Source organism: Gopherus flavomarginatus, chromosome 21 (assembly GCF_025201925.1).
Source record: "Gopherus flavomarginatus isolate rGopFla2 chromosome 21, rGopFla2.mat.asm, whole genome shotgun sequence".
Taxonomy (NCBI): domain Eukaryota; kingdom Metazoa; phylum Chordata; order Testudines; family Testudinidae; genus Gopherus; species Gopherus flavomarginatus.
In genome coordinates this window covers 9,345,344-9,366,834 of record NC_066637.1, presented here as the reverse complement: position 1 = coordinate 9,366,834, position 21,491 = coordinate 9,345,344, and the positions used below count along the sequence as shown (strand labels likewise).

The 21,491-nt window shown below is 48.2% G+C and overlaps 1 protein-coding gene across 2 annotated transcripts in view; it reads left to right on the top strand.

Moving 5' to 3' along the window:
- The first annotated feature begins 2,337 nt into the window (after positions 1–2,337).
- The window catches only part of PLEKHN1 (pleckstrin homology domain containing N1), a 42,553-nt gene continuing 23,399 nt past the window's right edge, over positions 2,338–21,491 (top strand). Inside the window, exons 1-5 of one of the 2 annotated variants that reach the window (XM_050931417.1) lie at positions 2,338–2,579; positions 4,525–4,624; positions 15,629–15,775; positions 16,531–16,611; positions 18,229–18,316. In XM_050931417.1, coding sequence (XP_050787374.1) covers positions 2,401–2,579; positions 4,525–4,624; positions 15,629–15,775; positions 16,531–16,611; positions 18,229–18,316 — 595 coding nt within the window. In that variant the 5' untranslated portion in view covers positions 2,338–2,400. Of the gene's footprint in view, positions 2,594–4,524; positions 4,625–15,628; positions 15,776–16,530; positions 16,612–18,228; positions 18,317–21,491 lie in introns of both variants that reach the window. The other variant, XM_050931418.1, reaches the window with a different exon arrangement.

The window sequence follows — 21,491 nt, the reverse complement described above, 5'->3', positions numbered from 1 at the left end:
CTGCAGCTTTTAAGCTGAACAGCTGGAGCTCCCTGAATCTTTCCATACACGGCAGGTTTGCTAATCCCTTCATCATTCTAATGGCTCCTCTCTGACTTTTCAATCCTCATCGTACATAGCGGACAGCAAAACTAGACACAGCATTCCAGGAGCGGTAGCACCACTGCCAAATACAGAGGAATATTCACTATTGCCCTGCTTATACATCCAAGGACCATGTCAGCCCTTTTGGCCACAGGGAGCTCATGTTCAGCTGATTACGACCTTACATATGGATGTATTAAAATGCATATTGTTTGCTTGCACCTAGCTTACCATGTGATCCCAATCGCTCTGTACCAGGGACCTGTCCTCCTCATTATCCACCACTCTCCCAAACTCTGTGTCATCTACAAAGTTTTTCAGATACCTATTTTACGTTTTCTTCCCTGTCACTGATAAAAATGCAAAGGGCCAAAAAGCAATCCCTGTGGTACCCTACTAGATACACAGCCGCTCTGTGAAGAATCCCCATTTACAATTGCATTTTGAGTTCTGACAGTTAGCCAGCTTTTAATCCATTTAATGTGTGCCACGCTGATTTTCTATTTTTCTAGTTTTTGAATCAAAATACCAAGTCAGACCTCTTACAGAAAAATATTACATCAACACTATTACTTTTATCAACCAACCTGTAATCTCCTCCAAAAACTTCAAGTTAGTCTGACAGGATCTGTTTTCCATAAACCCATGTTGATTGGTATTAATTATACTAACCTCCTTTAAGACTTTATTAATCAATTCTCCTATCTGCTGTTCCATTATTTTGCCTGGAATAGATGTCAGGCTGACAGGCCTATAATTATACAGGCCATCTCATTTACTCTTTTAAAATATAAGTACATTAGCTTTCTCTCTGTCCTCTGGAGCACCCCCAGCATTCCATAACTTATTACAAATCAACATTAACAGCCCAGAAAGCTCCTGGGCCAGCTCTTTTAAAACTCTTGGATGCAAGTTACCTAGACCTGCTGATTTGAAAATGTCAATGTTTGAAAGCTTTAACAGCTGTTGCTTAACATTCTCTTTAGTTACTGTTGAAATGAAAAATATTTCATCATCCTGGCTTTTTCCTAATCAGAGAACAGAAATATTTATTGAACATTTCTGTCTTTTCTGTACTATCATTGTCAATTCTACCATTTCCGTCCAACAATGGACCAATACTCCTGCTAGGACTCCCATACCTCTTTAGTGTATTTTTCTCTGCTGGCCAAAGATTCCTCCTTGTGTCTTTTTGTGCTTCCTAACTTCTAATTTAGATTCATTGCTGTCATCTTCCCCTTTTCTCCATTTGTTATATACTGGGGGGGTTGGTTTTGTTTTGTTTTTATAGCTGATTTCACTTTCCCCGAAGCCAGTTTGTTTTTTTAATCGCTGTAGCCTTATTATTTATTTAGTCTATGTCTATCGTAGCCTCTACGGGCCCCAGTCATGGGCCAGAACCCCATTGTGCCATGGTGCTGTGCAGACGCAGAACAAAAAAAACCCCAGTCCCTGCCCCAAAGAGCGTACAGTCTAAATTCTTTCTTGCCTGTGTCTTTTGGTCAGCTTAGTAAAATGTTCATAAACTGTCCCCAATTATCATGCGTGTTTCTCTCTTCAAATTCTTTCTTCTTGCTGATTTGGCTCATGATGGTTTTCAGCTTTGTGAAATTGGCCCTTTGTAAAGCCCCAAATATATATATGACTGACCTGGACTTTATGCAACTGGTACATAACTAATGTACTCCAGTTATGAGCACTTGCAGCTAAGCAGCCACTAATTTGTTGTTCTCTGGTTAATTCCTCTTTAGCTGGCAAGATGGGGGCTAAAACAGAAATCCCCCATGTGGGATGCAGCACTTTTTGAGTTAGAAGAAATATATATGGGAATGCTTCTATAAGAAGGCAATGGATTCTGCAAACCAAGTCAGTAAGAAAAATAAAGGCACATCAGGATAGGAGCCCTGAAACCCCTACCTTGTCCTTTTAAGGCTCCAGTCCTGGCACTGGATCCACACACACTTTGCCTCTGCTCCTTGGCTTTCATGGGGCTCTGCAGGGGGCTGCCTGTGGGATCAGATTGCAGCAGTGAGACCTAAATGCTTCCGTGGATGGAATCCCTCTTATCTAACAGTGATTCAAATTCCACTCCAAGCACAAACTGCTCAGCCCCCACCCCGGTATCAAAGATCCCAGGTAGTGCCAAAGGGACCTGTTTGGTTCACCTGCCCAAATCCCTCCCCTAGCGCTCCCAGGCGGGGGTAGGGGAGAGAACCCAGTGGCCCAGCCCTTGGCCAAAAGGCTGTTTGCTCACACAGATCACACCCACAAGAGTCACCGCAGACGGAAGTGGGGATGGGAATGTGTGCATGACACATGCTTGCAAACTTCCCCAGCTCCTTATTCCCTCTCTCTCCCTGCCAGTGCCTAGCACTCCGCTCCCGGTGCTCCTGGACTAACCCAGCTGCTGTCAACATGGGGAACATGACCTGTGTTCCCCAGCCACCTGGGAGATTCAGACACTCCTTCAGCAGGAAACCTTCCCTGAAGAAAGAGTAAGTAGATGGGTGTTGCTTTGATCTGGGTTTGTTTTAGAGTTATTCCCAGCTAGGGTGACCAGAGGTCCTGATTTTATAGGGACAGTCCTGCTATTTGGGGCTTTGTCTTATATAGGCGCCTATTACGCCCACCCCCGTTCCGATTTTTCACATTTGCTGTCTGGTCACCCTAGTCCCAGCCGGCTTTGTCCTGGGCAAGGCACCAGCTGGAACTGGGTTAGTAGCCCCAGCCCATCTCTGGATACCTGGGAGCTGCAGACAATACGTCTTTTGCACGGTTTCGCGTGGGGTTGGACAACCAGGAGCGAGCTCAGTTTGCAGCTAGGGTCAGAGAGCGAGGACTTCTCAGGCTCTGGCAGGGGAAGGGCCCAGTCACGTTGCCCCTGGGAGAAAGGGCTGGTTTATTTCATTTGGATTTGAAAATGAAAACTCGCTCCCACGAGACTTGCCGGGGGGGCGCACACAAAGGCTGCAGATGGATTTACTGGTGGCGCTAGTGATTCCTGATTCTGACACTGAGGGGTCACAAGTCCAAAAAATGAGTGATTGTAAAAGCCAGGATCAGAGAGAGAGAGCTCGAGCCTCCAGAGCCAGGCATTTTTAGCTCCATAATGTGAGCAGCATTTTCACCCTGAAGAGGGAGAAGAGCCAGAGACTCCAGGAAGTCTTGTAGGGACTTTGCTATTGGTATCAACTTGTCCTGGAAGGTGCAGTCAGATACCATGGTGATGGGCAGCAGCAGCACCCCCTGAGATAAATAGATAATAGTAGTATTACACTGAGCCTCTAAGGTCACGTGCAAATATCAGAAATAGTGCAGATCTCTACACACCCCCCCCACTTGTTAAGCCCTGTGATAACCAGGACGTCATCTGTATTGCTTCCTGCTATCCCCTGCCCGGGTGTGTGTGTGAAGGGGCACCTTCCAGCATTGCTGCCCACCAGGCATGGTCTAGGCTGCAGCGGTGAGCTGAGCCTTTTTCGAAGGTTGTGGTTTCCTTTTACGTTGTCTGAAGCTGGAAACAAATCATTGCATTATTGGTGGGATGCACCAGCTGGCTTCAGGAGATCATTCCTCAGCCTTGTAGGCTCAGGGCTTTACAAACAAACAGACACGATGTCAGGAGTGTTTCTCTTCTCCCTGACGTTGTAAATCGACAGTAATTCCACCGAAGGAAGGCAGTTGCAATGGAGTTGTTCTGGGATAAAACAGATGTAAGGGACAGGAGAATCGGGCCCAAGATTGCCAGCCCCAAGAAGCTTGCAGTGTAAAGGCCTGATCCTGTGTGTTGCAATTCTCACTGGCACTGCTGGGCTTTGAGGTCAGTCAGCAGTTTGCAGGATGGGGTCTTCAGTCCATTGCAGATGATAATTTGGTCCCCGTAGCGTTAACTGTTGCAATGTGGTTTAAAGAGAGAAAACTGCTTAGGAATCCTGGCAAAAGCAGCCCCAGTGACCCAAATGGTAAATTTCAGCTGGTAGCGGCGGCAGGGCACATTAACATGGGCATGAGTTTGTGTCCAAAGGGGTCGGGATAGAAGGGTCCTGGGATTCTGAGGACAGAGACAGGAAAGACACAAAGATGGAATAAAATGGAGGGAGTGAGTGCTGGTAAGACACTCCCAGCACAGCTGCCATCTCTTGCCTGGGGAAGCTGGAACAAATGGCCAACCTGGAGACAGATGCAGGGCCAAGCTAGAGATGCAGATAGGGTTTGTTGAGCAGTTTGGTTATGCAAAGATAAGTAAACAAAATAAAGACAAGCCAACAAGTGCCTGGAAAAGCCATTAAAATTCTTGCAGGCTGATTATCAGCCATTCATTGGCCTGGGATGATTAGGAGGCTAGTGGCAAACTGCTTGTTTGGCTTGCCCGCTTTCTTATTTCTGACCTGGGGGTCGCAATATACCAGCTTTGGCCTACGTGTTTTTGTTTCTTTGCAGACAAGACAGCAAGAAAAAACTGGCCAGCCTCTTTGGTATTGAGTCAGGGCAGGAGAGAGACATGACCACAGACAAAATACTGCAGTATATTCCTGGGAAGGTAAGTACGAACACATCCAGCCATTCCCCTGAACTAGGAGAAGTTATTATCAGCTGCTGTGGGGCTCACATGTCTAGGGACACCTATGCATGAAATGGGGAGGGGTTTCTGCACAGTGGGGTGGTAGTGCAGGTCCGGGTGAAGGAGATTAGAGGCTCGTGGGGACCTCTGTAACAAGAGCAGGGATCAGGAGCTGAGACCTATCTCCTTCCAGGCAGGTTAGCTCGCCACTCCAGGACTCTAATGCAGCATCCCTTGGGTGGGGACCATGAAGCCCTGTCATCAACCTGAATATCTGGAATCTGAGATGCAGCACTGGCAGGGAGGCAGGCAGGGACTCCGATGCACTCCCTCTGCTGCGCGTAGTTATTTTGTTTCTAGGTCGAGGAAGGATGAGGGGAAATTAGAGAGAGCGTACAACAGAGAGAATGATTCATTCCCATGCTGGAATGAGGCAGAGCTGCCAATGTATTAGCAATATGCCGTGGGAAGGGGAGAGGTAGGGGCAAGTCTGTCCTACATACAAACTTTGCAGCCACGTCGGCCATTCCCAGCAGCCTGTCAATGGAAGCAGAGCTTATATTAGTAGTAGTAGTATTTATTTATATTACGGTAGCATCTACAGGCTCCAGCCAAGACCAGGGCCCCATTGTGCTAGGTACTGTCCGTCTACCTGTTTGAACTAGAGCACTGTCCTACCTGGCAGGGCTGTGGGGAGCATTTATGTGAGGTTCCCGGTTGCTATGGTGATGGGTACCATGTCAGTACGACAGATTCTATAACCTCAGACTCCTGAGTCTTTAGCCTTGATGCCCACTAGTCTGCCCCCAATGAACACGATGCAAATAGACAAGACGAGTGGGAGAGGAACAAGAGATGAACCGGAGATGGAGAGTGAGAAATAATTTCACCAAGCAGGTCAGTGACAAGGCTAGAGAGTAGAATGTCGGTCTCCTGAGACCCAGCCCAGAGCCTTATCCACTGGACAGGCTTATTTTAATTATGCTGTGCAAGGTAGACGAATACCTGGTTTCTGTCCATCAGTGGCCCCGTCTGCCCTTCGATCAGTCCTGGCCCTGGGCAGGGTCATACCTCTTGCCTTGGGTTCACTGAAGCTCCAGGCAGCCTCTGGAGAAGGGAAAGGACCCAGAGCCACCACTCTGCTTTCCACCCACAAATGCTAGGTTGCTGTAACCTTTATGTAGGGAAAAGCTCCTGATTCCACACTGGATCCCTACCCATGTGGCTGGGCCCTTTGTCAGCCTCTACAACTTCACCTTTCATCATCTGGCACCAGAGGAGGAGGCTGGACTCCTGGGTTCTATTCCTCACTCTGTGTGACCTTGGGCAAGCCCCATGCCTCACTTTTCCGTGCCTCAGTTTCCTCATCTGTATAATAAGGGACATGATGCTTCATCATCTCTGGGACACGTATGGAGCTCTACAGATGGCAAGCGCTATGCAAGTGCTAAGTATTATTCCTCACCTGCTTGTCTTGTAACTGAGCTCAATAGGCCTCCAGCAGGATGGACGCCAAAATCATTTCCTGGAGGAGCTGGGAGGACACACGTGCGCTCTGAGCGCGGAGGGCACATCACAGGATCAGGACCTACGCTTGGCTTCCTCCAGTGTTATCGATACTTTCCCAAAGGAGGCAAGACGAAGAATAGCCACATTTGCACAGGCCGGGAAAATGAAACCCACGAGCAGCACGAGATCCCAAAGGACAACAATATGTGTGTCCATGCACTGGCAGATGTCTCCACATCCCCCTCTGTGACTGATCCACAGAAGACAGCTGACTGCTGCTGCTCTCAGCTAATGGACTTTGCCTTCTCACCCAAGTGGTAGAGGTCTGTCCTTTGGTGGGAGAGGTCTCGGGTGCAACTCCAGCTGATCACACCCCTCAACCTGCTAAGGCCCAAACACGGGGATGCAAATGTGGGACGTGGACCAAAAATGAGCCACATACCAATTTATTCGTGAAGGAAACTTCCAATGAAGTAAGCTTCTCCCCTACACGGATGGTGCAGTGGTTAGGGTGCTGACTTGGGACATGGGTGACCCAGGGTCAAATCCCTGCTCTGCCACCAACTCCCTGAGTGACTTTGGGCAAGTTGCTTCGCTTCTCTGGGCCTCAGTTCCCCATCTGCAAAATGGAGATAATTAATTCTAAGGCCAGAAGGGACCATTGGGCTCTTCTAGGCTGACCTCCTGCATAGCGCAGGGATAGAGTCTAGAACCTCAGACTCCTGAGTCTTGATGCCCAGGATCTTCCCCAATAGAAGTGAAGGGGACCACAGAGCTTTGTGGATGCCTAGAAACGTGGCCCGCTGCTGCTGACCCAACCGGGGGCAAGTTGCATACAGAAGAGCCTCCATCTTATTTTGCTGTTGATGCCTCCAACCCCCGGACCTAATTACGCCACTTCCCAATCCAGGCCACAAACTGGAGGAGGGAGGGAGAAGCCCAATTGCAAATCTGCTGCCTAACCACCCCTCACATTCCGCTGAGGGTCCGGAGGGGGCGAGGAGGTTAATTATTAACTCACTCTACCTGTAGGATGAGGCACTGGAGACAGAGAGCGAACATGTCAGGGCATTAGCGCTGCATTAGACTTGCGGTTCGCTGCTCTGCCAAGCCCCTTGGTTTCCGAAGCACTGTGATGCATCAAACTCCCTGACGGAGGCAACAAAAACGAGCCCTGTTCAGCGAACTGGGGGCGGCAGTGGGGAGCCACAAATATAAACAGTCCCGGGGAAATAACAGCCAGCTGATGAGAGTTGCGAAAGGATGACAAAGCACGAAACTCTCGGTTCCTTTTATCTGGGCTGCAGTCAGCAGGATTCCCATGGTTTCTGCTGAGCATTAGGTGTTCTGGAGAGAAGGGTGAGACTCTGTGATCCTCTCCTATCCCCTTCACCTCCCTCAGCTAAGGCGTGTTAAAGTACAATGTGCCCTGTCTCCCCTAGGGTTTAAAGTGTGCTTCTGGTCTGCCAGCCACGGCGTCGGATTTAAAACTCCTTCTAGCCCAGTCTAGTCCGAGCTGTTATTAGGATCCAGCAGCATGGGGTTAATTAGCCCAGGGAGGTAACATATGGCTCGGTTAGAACAGGCGTGTGATGTGTTCCTATTGGCTAGGAGAGCCTGGGACCAGAAGAGGTGCAACCTAGTTGTCACTTGTGCCTGGGGGCTCCTCCAATTAAATCTGGGTGTGGCAGGGGTGCTGCAAAACGGTGCTGACCTCCCAGCTGGGTTGGGCTGATAACAAGCTGTTCACACAAACTCCTGAGGTCCTAGCGAGTGCCTTGTGCTGCTTCGAGACACCAGCATCTGAGATAGCTCGGGGATCTGGCCCTGTGTTACATACATTATTGCAGGTTGTGGAGGGTTCCCTGCTCTCACTTGCCTTTGGACAGTTGTGTGTCTGCACAGCAGTGAAAGTGGAACATGCCAGCAAAGTACAGTTCTAATTTATTATTAGGATGATTATTTACTATTAGCACGATTGTTCATGGTAGCACCAAGGAGCCCCAGTGCGCTAGGGGCTGTACAGACATAGAACTAAACAACGGTCTCTGCCCCAAAGAGCTAGTGAAAGGTTGTGACAAATAATTAAGCTGGAGTGTGGGAGTCAAACCTCTGGCCTACGTTCCCCCTGCTGCATGGAGGTACAAGAGGGATGAACTCCCTTCTCTGTGCTTAATTAATAAGGAGAAGGCACAAAGTGCCACCCAGTGCCTAACCCTGGGGAACTAATGTAGCTTAATGCCACTTTAGACTCTCCCTATTCTGGGGCCGTGCAAGGGCCAGCCTGGTTCCCAGTGAAATTAGAGCAGCCTCATGGCTGCTCTAGCTTTCCCCTGGCTGCACACAGCCCCTTTGGGTTGTTCAGCAGTCAGGAATTGCCAGAAGGCCACAGACCTCTGGTCACACCTCCTTTCCCCCAGAGATGCCCTGAACACCTCCCCTATGCTGGCAAGTGCCCCAAGGAGGTGGACAGTGTGACACACACCTCTTCCCTGATATAACACTGTCCTCGGGAGCCAAAAAATCTTACCACTTTATAGGTGAAACTATGTTATATTGAACTTGCTTTGATCCACTGGAGCATGAAGCCCCCTCGCCTTCCCCAGAGTGCTGCTGTACTGCATTATATCAGAATTCGTGCTATATCGGGTCACATTATATCAGGGTAGAGGTGTATTTGAAAAATGTGCTGGAATTGTAAACTGACACTTCAAATTGTAAGGGGTTTCCTAGTCTTGTTTGCAGAGATGGGGGTGCTCTTTAGGGAAGTGTGCAATCAGAGAGTCTGAGACAGCCAGCCTAGAGTAAGATGGGGAGATTTATGCCTCTTTTTTTTTTTTAGGGAGCAGCCTGCTTTGTCTCTCTCTGGTTTTTGGCTCTTTTGTGTTATTGTTCTGAATTCTAAGAAATGAAGTAGTGTTATCTTACAACCTTTCAGCAAGAGTATTTGTGTTTTTAATTAACTTCTCTTTTGCGTGCCACGAACATAACAGAACCTATCATACCAGCTCTATGTCATGTGGGGATTCACTCTGTTGCAGAGGAATTTCTCGGTGGCCTTAGAGATCTTGTCCACAGCTATGATGGAGCCGTGGGGCAATCATACGCTTGTCCCAGAGAATGCAGAGCTGAAGCTGATGCTGCAAACATGAAGGCAGTTTCATCTCAGTCTGGGGTTAGCTCTTGCAGTCTGGGGTTTGTCTTTTAGTCATTTCCATCACATCACAGGGGAGAGATCACATTGTCTCTCTTTCACGCCGGGGCAGCTGATCACAGATTGATGGGAAAGATTTGACAGCATTACAAAGAGTTCTTGTTCCTTGTGCAGAGTGAGATCTCCTGAGCTGGGATTAGACAGCATCTTTCTCTAAAACTGGGGACAAAGGAAATCACAGATGGGAAAAATAGATGAGGTAACATCTCACTCTCCCCATGGTCCCCTTTGTGGCCAGAGCAGGATGTTTGCTGGTGCTTTGTGCAGTCTGAATTTAAGTCTCCCACAGAAAAATATGATCCACTATATGAGTGTGTGTGGTGTGACCTACTGGTTAAACACTGGATTGGGATTTAGGAGACCTGGGTTCTGTTCATGTCTCTGTCATTGGCCTGCTGGGTGACCTTGGGCAAGTCACAGCCCCTTGGTGCCTCAGTTTCCCCACCTATAGAATGGGGCTTACAATACCACCCTCCTTCATAAAGCACTTTGAGATCTACTGATGACAAGTGCTAGATAAGATCTAGACATTGCTATTTTTACTGCGTAAGATGCTCTACAAACACACAGCGCTCGCCTGCACTAGGCAAGTTCTCCCCAGGGATAGCCTGAGTGCTGAGTGTTCTGTTCACTCATGTGTCCACACAAACACCTCACTCACGTGCAGTGGTGGCTATAGCACCAGTTTGCTGGCACAACTGCAGTGGGAGGGGCATAGGGCAGACCTGATGTAAAATTCCCTTGAGAGCCATTAACTTGACCTGTCTGGAGTGTGGGTGCAGTGATAATAAGATACACCAAGGACTGTGTCATTCTAGCTATGCTGAGGCTGTGGTGGATGTATATCCTGGCTACAGACGGGCGCAGGGGATGAAGCCTCCATCCCATTTAGATACAGGCAGGGAGTGGAGCGCAGGGTGCAATCAGAGTTAGGGTCTGAGGTTGGATTAAATGGTGCCAAACATTCTTCTGGTGCTTTCGTGAGTTTTTGGATCTAAACTCTCATGAGTCCAGCCCTTCCTTGAATCCTCAGTCTCTTCTGAGTGGTCCATTAGTTACTTCACTTTTGGTTTTATACAAACTCCTCAGCAAAGGGCACCCAGGCAAAGTCCAGGGCTCCCGTCAGCTACATGTTCAAAAAAACAGAAAAACACCAGGAGAGACCAGGTAAAAATTGACCAAAGCAGCCCAAGGCCATCGCACCTGACTACACAGCAGCACCTGATCATCAAGTCATGTGACTAACGCAGCTTGAAAAACGCACTTCCCTGTTAGACAGAAAGCCCACTCTCGGTCCTTGGCTGATACCCACACAAACAAATCAGCCCCTTTCTGGGTTTTGATCCAGCCCAGAACCAAACGGTGTGGGTCTGGATCCTGGAATTTTAGTCTGACCTTTTCATTCATAGTCAGTTGGATCAATCACTGCAGTTTTAGCAGTCTTCTAATGGCCCATCATCACAACTTTTCTTGTCTCTCTTGTTTTGGGCTCATGCTGACTGTGCCCACGGCCAATCTTTTTTACTATGCCAGTGTTGCAGCTCTGTTGAGGGTAGCAGTGGCTGGGGTGCTAACAGAGGAGCAGGGCTAGGGAACACAGTGATTTGAACACAGGCTTTTCATTCCAGCTTGACTAGTTCTGTTATTAGTGTGATGATTCCCGCCTCCCGCCCCAAAACAGTAATAAACCCCTCATGTGGCTGAAGTTATACCATTATAAATGTATATCTCATTCCCCTTCAGGAACACCTATAACAGTATAAGCACCTTTTATACGGATATAACTGTGTCCACACTGGTGATGGTTGTAGCATTTAACTAGACTGGTACCATTAAAGCGCTCCCACATTGGTGTCTTAAAGAGTGCACTGATTGGCCATGGGAAATGCCAAGTCGCTTCCTAATCTTAGAATTGTTTAAATGAGATTCCAGATTGTTATGCTGCCATGTTATTGCTGGTTATATATATTATATACAATTCAACAGCAGGGCGGCTTCTTGAAAGGAGCCCAAAAAGGTATAAAATATAATTCACCACTAAGCACCGACCTTCCACGACCACTTGCCACTCCCATCCATTAACCTGCCGTTGATCCAGATGGAATGGAAGGACGTACCTAGGACTTGTGGCTGCATAGCTAGTGCCTTGTACCTGGGTGTGCTGGGACCTCCAGCAGAAGGGCAAGCAATTAAAGGGACACTGCTTACAGTTCCTAGATTTAATCATCCTAGCTTGTTGGTGCTATTACAAGCAACACCCCTAGGCGATTCAAACGGAAATACATTGAAAAATCCATTTGACTTCTTACTCTGAACAATTTCTCTCCCTGTGGTCCCCAACCTGCTAGGAAATCTGTGCCGGTGGAACATGGCACCTGTGCAGCGTCTCACTGAAGTTAACAGGGCTCGGTGTAGAACGGGAGGGCCCATGTCAGTTTCACTTTATGGTCAGCATCTGTTTCTAGTATACTGGCATTAGAAAAGGTTCAGAGAAGGGCAACTAAAATGATGAGGGGTTTGGAATGGGTCTCATATGAAGAGAGATTAAAGAGGCTAGGACTTTTCATCTTGGAAAGAGGAGATTAAAGGGGGATATGACAGAGGTATATAAAATCATGAGTGATGTGGAGAAAGTGAATAAGGAAAAGTTATTTACTTGTTCCCATAATATAAGAACTAGGGGCCACCAAATGAAATTAATGGGCAGCAGGTTTAAAACAAATAAAAGGAAGTTCGTCACACAGCGCACAGTCAACTTGTGGAACTCCTCACCTGAGGAGGTTGTGATGGTTAGGACTATAACAGGGTTTAAAAGAGAACTGGATAAATTCATGGAAGTTAAGTCCATTAATGGCTATTAGCCAGGATGGGCAGGGATGCTGTTCCTAGCCTCTATTTGTCAGAGGGTGTTGATGGACGGTAGGAGAGAGATCACTTGATCATTACCTGTTAGGTTCATTCCCTCTGGGGCACCAGGCAATGGCCACTGTCAGTAGACAGGATACTGGTCTGGATGGACCTTTGGTCTGACCCAGTATGGCCATTATTATGTTCTTAGTCAATTTCTGTTTCTAGATCTCATGTGCTAGCACAAGACTGCAATGTTGGTTAGGCAGCTGGGACCACTGCTTCTCACACTGTTCACAATCATCTCATGTGTTACTTTGTGCTCCCTCCCCCCCGCCCCCGCTGTGTTTTCTCTTTCCTCTTATCCGTTGATTGTAAGCTTTTTGGGACAGGGGCTTTTTTTTGGGTTCTGCATTTACACAACACCTAGCACATGGGGCCATGGTTCACGACTGGGCTTACTGGGCACTACCAGAACACGGATCATATCTCAAAAGAGTAACATTTGGATGGCAAACACTGGACGGGGAATTTCTAGATGAAAAAGCAAATGAACAACTGAATGTGGTGGAAGTAAAAGCAGAAACGAAGGGGATAATTTATGTTGGTTTTAAGTTATTTTTACAGGGTGTTTTTTACTGAAATTTGGACCCAAATTCAACGTGTCCATGTCCCTGTGAGAGCTCCTGTGTTTTAACACACCTCAGGACACCATGCATGCTGAACAGCTTTGTTGTTATCAGCCTGTATTCTTTATTGCTTCCCCGACTGGCAGCTGATCAGTCAGCCCTCCACCGAGGCCTGTAGCAAATATTTAATCTTTCTTCTGCACTTAATTGCCTCTCGGTGAGCTCATTAATTGGCAGTTAGCAGGTTCCCACCTCCAGTCACATGTTTTCTGACACTGCGCACAGATGCTGATTAGTCTGCAGATGGTTGGAAACCAGAGGAAAACATTCTGATGAAGCCCTCTGGGGTGCTGGGGGATTTTACTTGGGCCTGACAAAAAGTAATTATCTAGATTCAATTAAGCTGTGAAAGGAACTCCCGGCTTTTGCAGATCAAGGGCTCCAAAAACCATTAGCAGCCTGTCACTGGTTAACCAGTTCCTCTCTCTAACCTGAGACCTGTTGATGCCTCTAAAATGGCTAGTCCAGCGAATCTCTTCCTGATGGGTGAGCTCACCTAGGAGGCAGAAGAATGGGTCTGGTTAGTGGCTGCAGCTCTTCGTTTATCATGGGGCTTTTGCAGCTGTCTCCTTGGCACCAAGCATTTCAAATGGGCACATGTAGACTAGTCAGGTTCTCCATCAGCTCTGAGAAAGTGCTGGCTGTTTGGGCTGCCCTGTATGTACGGGGCTGTCAGTTTGTCACTTGACCCCCCCGCACCCCCTATCTATCTGCAGCGCCTGCATCTGGATTTGTTGTTCCTGGAAATGCTGCTCTGGAAAGAAAGATTTTCTGACACCTAAGCCTTAAATCCCACCTACCCACCCCCCGCCCAGCCCCGCCCCACCCCATCATCTAAATTCTGTCATGTGTTTGGTAGCCCTGCCACCTGGAGATGGGGGTGCAGCTGAATGACCTCCCTGCTTGGCAAGCACATGATACAAACCCTATCGCGGCCTCCTCATACAGCAGATTTCCCTTCCAGCTGAGCTGGGACATGGATGTCTCAAAGAGCAAATTCTTATGCCCACCTGATCACAGGCTGTGGGCAGGCTCGATTGGGTGCTCGTGCATCTTATGAACGTCTAGAACAAAGGAGATTTGGGATGGAGGAAGGAAGCCATCCCTATCCCCCTCCGCCCCCTGCTTCCAGATAATCCATGAAGGCAAGGCAAGCCTTGGTGTACACAGCACTGGTAGGACACAGGGGGTCTCATGCCCTCCTGCAGCCTCTCCCTGGCCTTCTCTGTTTGCAACACAATTGCAATGGTTCATTCAGGACTCAAGCACAAGCCGACTGAGGGCATCAGGATGTGAGTCTAAGTGAGGCACATTCCCTCTCTAAATCTCCCCCTACAAAACAACGTGCACTGATATTGCTCTTTCCAAAATAAATTCTCAGGGACTGTATGTCGGTCGATGCTAGTCCTGCTGGAGAGGGCTCAGAAGATCCTCCAGTGATGGGCCCCAGAACAGAATAGTGTCTGAACCTCACAGCCCAGCTCATTGCACAACAGGAGAAATTTCCGTACACCTGGGACTCAGGAAATGATGCAAGCAGCATCCCCTGAGATTGCTAGACCATGCCTTTATGTCTGTCTCTTCTCAGCCCTCTGGCTCCCACTGGCTTCTCCTAACCTTCTCCAGAGGATGCATCACAATGGCCTTTACGGAGAGCAACTTCAGCCAGGGGATTCAGCCTTGAATTTGTTGAGTCACCAGGAGCTCCCTAGAATAACCCATTTCTGGAGGAACCCTCTTTTCCACTCCTTCCAGCATGTTCCGTTAGGCCAAGTTCATTTGGGGCCTGATCCAATGGCCATTGCCAATGGACAGGATCCCATTACCTTCAGCGGGCATTATGGCCAACTTGCATTCTGCTCCTTGAGCTATACCCGCAGTTGTCAAGCTGTGCTCTGTGGAGGTGGTACGCACACAGCCTGCTTTCGACACAATGCACTGGGCTGCTGAGCAATGCTTGTGGCTATTAGCTGGAGCCCAGTCTCTCTCTCTCTCTCTCTTTTGTTTTAATCGACTTCTCCTCATGTCTGCATCCTGCATGGCTCTTTTTGTGCCTCTCTGGTGTGGATTGGATGGGGAGCAGACACGCAATGGGAGGGAATTAAGCTCCAAGGTGTTCTGGGAGAGATTAGAGCAGGGGAAGCCACAGAAAACACGGATGGGTGTGGTAGCATAGGGCTGACCCCAGTAAATGTGAATCCCTGTGTCCAGATAGCTATTAGCAGCTCTAAACAGCTCGGATTTAAAAACACAGTAGGAGGGGGATGTAATCGATCAGCAGGGAGAGGTGGGTAGGAGGAAGCCCTGGCAGAGCTAAACCAAAGAAACTGCACAGAGGTTTATAAACTGAGACCACTCAGCTGTGCACAGCTTGGGTCACTCCTTGTCCAAGTGAACTGGGTTAGGGCCACATTAAACCAATCAGCTTGGTAAGCGGAGCGTGACTGCGAAGTTGAGAGGCCTAAAATTTATAACTTGTTTCTACCAACCAGATGATCCGAGTTTGTTTTAAAATATCTCCCTGGATGGTGAGGGAACCAAGTCTTGCAGTAGTAATAAAATCCCAGCTCCCAGGCTGGCATGGAGACCAAACAACAAACAACCTAGCCAGGGCACTCACCCAGGACCCCTTTCTAAAGAAAGGCAGCTCTGCTAATGTCTCTTGCAGATGTTGATGGGCCCCACCAGCACTCAGCTCTGTGATTATTTTTTTCCTTGGTACAGAATATCACGAACCAGGAAAATCAAAAGGAAAACTTGGACCAGCGGTTTCCCAGCCTGTTCAAGAAAGGGCGGAGGAAGACAGTTGTAAGAAATCTGGGGAAAATTATCTATTACTCCAAGGTCAAATTTAAATTCCAGCACTGCCAGGTAAGCCCTGGTGCATCTAGATGCATACAGTGTAACTGCATGGGTCTATTCCCCTGGTAACGGAAAGGAGATGGAGCCGATCGATCTCAGTAGAGAAAAAGATTGTTTGAAAAGTAACCTAATTCTCCTCCCAGGGATGGATCAAACGTGGCCTGGAATAATGATAAACATGGTGCTTTCATCTCCCTCACATCAGCTGTGATGCTACCCTACTGAAATCAGGGCAAGTTTTGCCATTGATTTCAATGGGAGCTGGATCAGCCTATATTTCTGAGGGTTGGTTGTGGGGCTTGGAGTGGCAGAATGCCAAGGGTTCCCTTCCACAACACAAACGTCATTCATTTGTGAAGGAGGGGTTGGCATCTTGGGAGCCCTTTGAAGTATTTAGGGACTTGAGGCTGCTGACCCATGTGGCCCTGCCTTAACCTACCACTGTTGGGCCTGGGAATAGAGGGGAGCTCCAGGATAGGAGGATATTGGGAAGGTCTTATCCTCTAGCCTATGGGATGCTGTGGAGGTGGTTTTGTTCCCATACCATGCACAGGTAACTTAGGGCTCAGTTGCTTCCCCCAGGTCTGAGAATTTGGCCTTGCTTTCATGGTTAGCAGCTGTGCCTGGAAACAGAGTGGGTCTTTCCTTTGGTTACTGACATAAATGGTTGTTTGGCCCATTATCCAGTAAACTCCCCAGAGCAGAGTGAAGCCTGGGGAGTGTGTCTCCCCTGAGGCAAACCTCACCGTGTCCTTTTCCCACAGGAGGTGAACGACTGCTACTTGGAACTGTTCCAGTCCTACCTGTACTTTCAGTCTGTTGGCTCAAATGGACTGACCTATCAGGTAATGTGTCTCTGCACTGCCATGAAAGGACAGGACCGGTGCAACCCATTACATTACATGGGGGGGGGGGGTGGCACGGTTGTCAGCGGTATTTCGGGGGCAGGACCTTCCGCCGCCAAGGGCGCCAAAAGGCTGCCAGCACTCCTGGGCAGGTATCAGTCAAGAGGCAGCATGGTCTATTAGCACCCTGGATTGGGAGTCAGGAGATCTGGGTTCTGTTCCTGGACCTGCCACATGACCTCAGCCAAGTCATGTCCCTCAGTTTCCCCTCCCACCCTTTGTCTGTCTGGTCCATGCAGACTGAAAGCTCTTCTGTCCAGGGCCTGTCTCTTGCTGTGTTTGTACGGCACCTAGCACACCTGGGGCCTGAAGATGCTACTGTAATGGAAATAAATAAAAATAATTCTTACGCACCCAACTAAGTGGCCAGAGTTGCAGAAATGCTGAACACACAGAAAGTCCCGTTGGCCTTAACGAGAGCTGTAGTGTGCACAGCACTTTTGAAAATCAAAGAACTTATTTGGGTGCCTGGATAGGGTTTTATGAGCTTAACTGTAGCACCTTTAAAAAAAAAAAAAAACAAAAAACCAAAAAATCTTGGCCTTCAAGCAGAAAGTACAAGAGAGAAGCAGGGGGAGGGGAAGGTATGAGGAGGATACTTGAAGTCAGCCTTGCAAAATGGTGATGAAAACTTACCCCAGCCACCAAATCTATTTACCCATCTTTTACTGTGATGCTGCTGATAAGGAAAAAACAAAGGAGATTTTGTGTGTCCTTCCAAAACAAAGCACTCCTCACCCTCAGCAAGTAAAATTGTGCAAGGCTGTTTTGCAGATGTTTGCAGAATCCAGCCCCTTCTGAAATGATTTATTGCCTTCTAAGTCACTTGAGGTAAATTCATTATGACAAGACAACCTCTTGAGTCACCCAGCAAACCGGCCTTCAAGTGTGAAGACACGTTGTCAAGATAGAAACCGTATTTGAAAATCCTTTGTCTCTGTTACTAACAGTCCCTCACACTAATACGGAGAGAATTAGAAAAGAATTAATGCATCGGTATTGGCACCTAGATATTATGGTGGTCAGTGCTCCTTACAGGTTTGATTTAGAGAGGTATTTTAGGTACATGCCTAACTATGAGCACTTGGGCTGAATTCACACTTGTCACCATTATGCTGTTTGTTTACATTTTGCAAACAGCTCAGTTTGGACATTGAAAGTAGCCTGGTCAATTTTCCTTTTTATCTATAGTCAGTTTCACTTTCTGATTCTTTTGCACTGACCCAGCACTGTTTTATTTGGGTTTCCATGACTGCAGAGGAACATTTGAAAACAACAAGATCCTGTTCTCATTGATGTTAAGGACGAAGGATGAAATCTTGACCCCACTGAAGTAAATAGGAGTTGACTAAGGTCTGATGCTCATTTACACTTAGGTCCCTTTGCAGTGGAACGAGGCCTTATTTTAGAGTAAAAAGAATCAGGTCCCAAAATATTTCCCTTTGGAGGACACTGCTTGATGGTGCCTCTCTGAAGACGTCGGATCCTTTTGGAAGGAGGGCTTTGGCACCAGAAGCCAAGCTGCCGAGGTAATAATGGTGCATTCTGCTTATGCAGGGGCTGCTGCCACTGAAAGAGCTGAGCGTGTGTGAAACCGAAAAGGCAAAGAGCACCGAGCAGGAGGAACATGCGTTCCGCATTACAGGTCAGTGCTGCTTTGTTTGCTCTGGCTTGAGGAGAGAATGAAGCCTGAGTTGGTCGTGATGTGGCCATGCTTTGTGGGAAGCCCCATCCCAAGGGGAAGGGTGCTTCAGAGAATAGGGTTTGAACAGCATAGTGTTAACCTTATTATGACCCTTTTTTGACAGCCTATCTCCCCTATTGCTCTCTGCTCTCAAACCTCCCTTCTAGGACAATGTCCAGAACTGCAAGGAAAGAGCCTGGAGGTAGAGTGGTCTTGTGGTTAAGGCTGACTGGGGCCCAAAGATGCGGATTCCGTTCCCAGTCCCGTGTGATTTCCGGCAAGTCACTCAGTTTCTTCATGCCTTGGGGTGCCCAGTTTCATCCTGACACAAGGATAAGCGTGCTCCCATTGGCTGTGTGCTTTGTTTCAACTATAAGCTCTTAAAGGCAGGGACTGTCTCCTACTATGTGTATGTACAGCACCTTGCACAGCGGGGCCAATCGGGGCCCCTCGCATATAGAAAACTAATAACAATAGCAATGAGAGATGCTCTTTATCCTCAGTCGGTAGCATCAGAACTGCCCTGTCAGGACTGGAAAGCCATCAATCAACTTCTCTTCTGCCAAAGTCCTCCTCTCTTTTTTGAATTTTATTCTGAGTCATCTCGCATTATAAAAGGCTTCCTGGGATAACAAACCTGCTTTCCCAGCAGCTGAAGGCTCACTGGGGCTTAGTCATTGTTGAAGTATGGCAGTCCAGAGCCACCAAGAATGGTAGGCAGAGGTAACTAACAACCTCATAAAGATACCTAGCTAGCAAAGCTAATTTGTGCACGGTGCTTGGTGTCTACGTGCTTAGGTGAGCCGGGCTGGAAAATGAGTCATAGAACCACTCCACCGTAAAAACATTTTTTTTTACCTAAATCAGAGGGACGTCTGGTTAGGCAATAGCTCTCCACAAGAGACTGCTGAGCTGTAACTGTTCCATTATACCAGATCCCATAAACCCCTTTGGCCAGTCTCTCAGGGACTGGATATCTGTGCACCTGTGCATCTTGGAGCTCAAGAGACATCCCCAATAGGGAGGGGCGGACTCGTCCTGCCAGATTTCAAACACCCGCGAATGCTGTAGATAGGGAATCTGGACTCAAGCTTTGTGAGGCTGTTGTCCCGCTCAAGAAAGGAGGTTGACAAAGCAGCAGGGAAGCAGAGGAATTCAGATACAAATCCTGAATCCAATCCCTGCTGTGCCTGGCTATCAGCGCATCCCACGAACACACATGACTGTGGTCTCCCTGAGGTAGAGCAGGCCGCTCTTCCATGTTTGATTCTACTTGTTCAATGTGACTGGCCCTTGGAGGAGGCTGGAACATCAGCTCACGCTGCAGGGAAAAGGTCCGCCACCTTTAGCAGCTCAAGAAATAGCTTCTGAGGTTTGCAAAATCTCCCACGCCCCCAAGGCTGCTATATTCCAAATGGCAAACCAAGATATCCTGGGAACTCTTTGCCGGGTCAAAGCCTCGTGGTTCTGCATTTCCTGTGCAGTATGTTCTCTTCCCCCACCCACTGCCAGTGCCCCAGTGCTCAGGTACCAATTCATCTGCATGTGCGGCAAAACTGCCTCTATGTCTCTGCTCCCATTTGGGCCAGTGTGAGTCTGTCTCCACAGCGAGCGGCAACCCATGGGAGTGAGACTCAAAGCCCAGGTCAACTGACTCCGTCTCTACGGTAATAAAAATAGCAGGTTCTGAGAGTCACCTCCCTGGGCCGCCATGTGCCTTGTGAGACGTTCAAACCACATTTAGACGCGCAGTCCTCCAGAGATTCAGGTCAAAGATGTTGCATGAAACTGGGACATAATTTGCAGTGAGGAATTTTAATACATTAATGCAATAATATATTGCTCTAAGCAAACTATGTGGTGTGACCACTGCTTATCCTGCTGCCTAGGCGTGGCTCTGATCTAGCACACAAAGGCTGAGAAAGATCGCCTGGCTGGAAGTTGAAGCAAGACAATTTCAGACTAGAAATAAGATGCACGTCTTTAACAGTGAGGGTCATTAGCCATTGGAACAGCTTAGCAAGGGCTGTGAGGTGGGTTCTTCATTGCAGGCAATTTTTAAACCAAGCTGGGATGTGTTTCGAAAAGATCTGCTCTGGTTCCAACAGGAATTAACTCCAGGAAGTGCTACAGCCTGTGTTACGCTGTAGGTGATCATAGAGCTTCCTTCTGGCCTTAGAATCTATGAATCGTTACATCATTGTTGCTCCCCGGTCTGTTTTTTTGTATCCATTGTGACAAAGTTCCTCCTCTACCTTGGTGGGTCCTGCGCTTATTGGCAGATTTGCTCACCTCAGTGATCTTCCCCACAGTCTGGGTCAGCTTCTCCTGTGTCTGATCAGGAGCGGGGAGGTTTGGGGGGAACCTGGGCCCGCCCTCTACTCCGGGTTCCAGCCCAGGGCCCTGTGGATTGCAGCTGTCTATAGTGCCTCCTGTAACAGCTGCGTGACAGCTACAACTCCCTGGGCTACTTCCCCATGGCCTCCTCCAAACACCTTCTTTATCCTCACCACAGGACCTTCCTCCTGGTGTCTGATAACACTTGTACTCCTTAGTCCTCCAGCAGCACACCCTCACTCTCAGCTCCTTGTGCCTCTTGCTCCCAGCTCCTCGCATGCACTTCCTCTCCTCTGGCTCCTCCCCATCTGACTGGAGAGAGCTCCTTTTAAAACTCAGGTGCCCTGATTAGCCTGCCTTGATTGGCTGCAGGTGATCTAATCAGCCTGTCTGCCTTAATTGGTTCTAGCAGGTTCCTGATTACTCTAGTGCAGCCCCTGCTCTGGTCACTCAGGGAACAGAAAACTACTCATCCAGTGACCAGTATATTTGCCTTCTACCAGACTCCTGTACCACACTGGCCTGGGTCTGTCACACCATCTGTTGACTCTCGTCTTCTACTTGGACTGGAAGCTATGTGGCGCAGGGACCTTCTCTTTGTTCTGAGTGGCCAGTGCCTTGCACGAAGGGGCCCCAATCCATTACTGGGACCCCTAAGCACTACCATAATATGAATACATATAGAAGGGGGTGGGGCAGGAAGAAATAGTGATACTTAGTGCTTTGAAAATGGAAAGAGCTGTACAAACATGCATTCAGGAATCCTCACCTCCCTCTGTGAGGCCATTAAGTATTATTC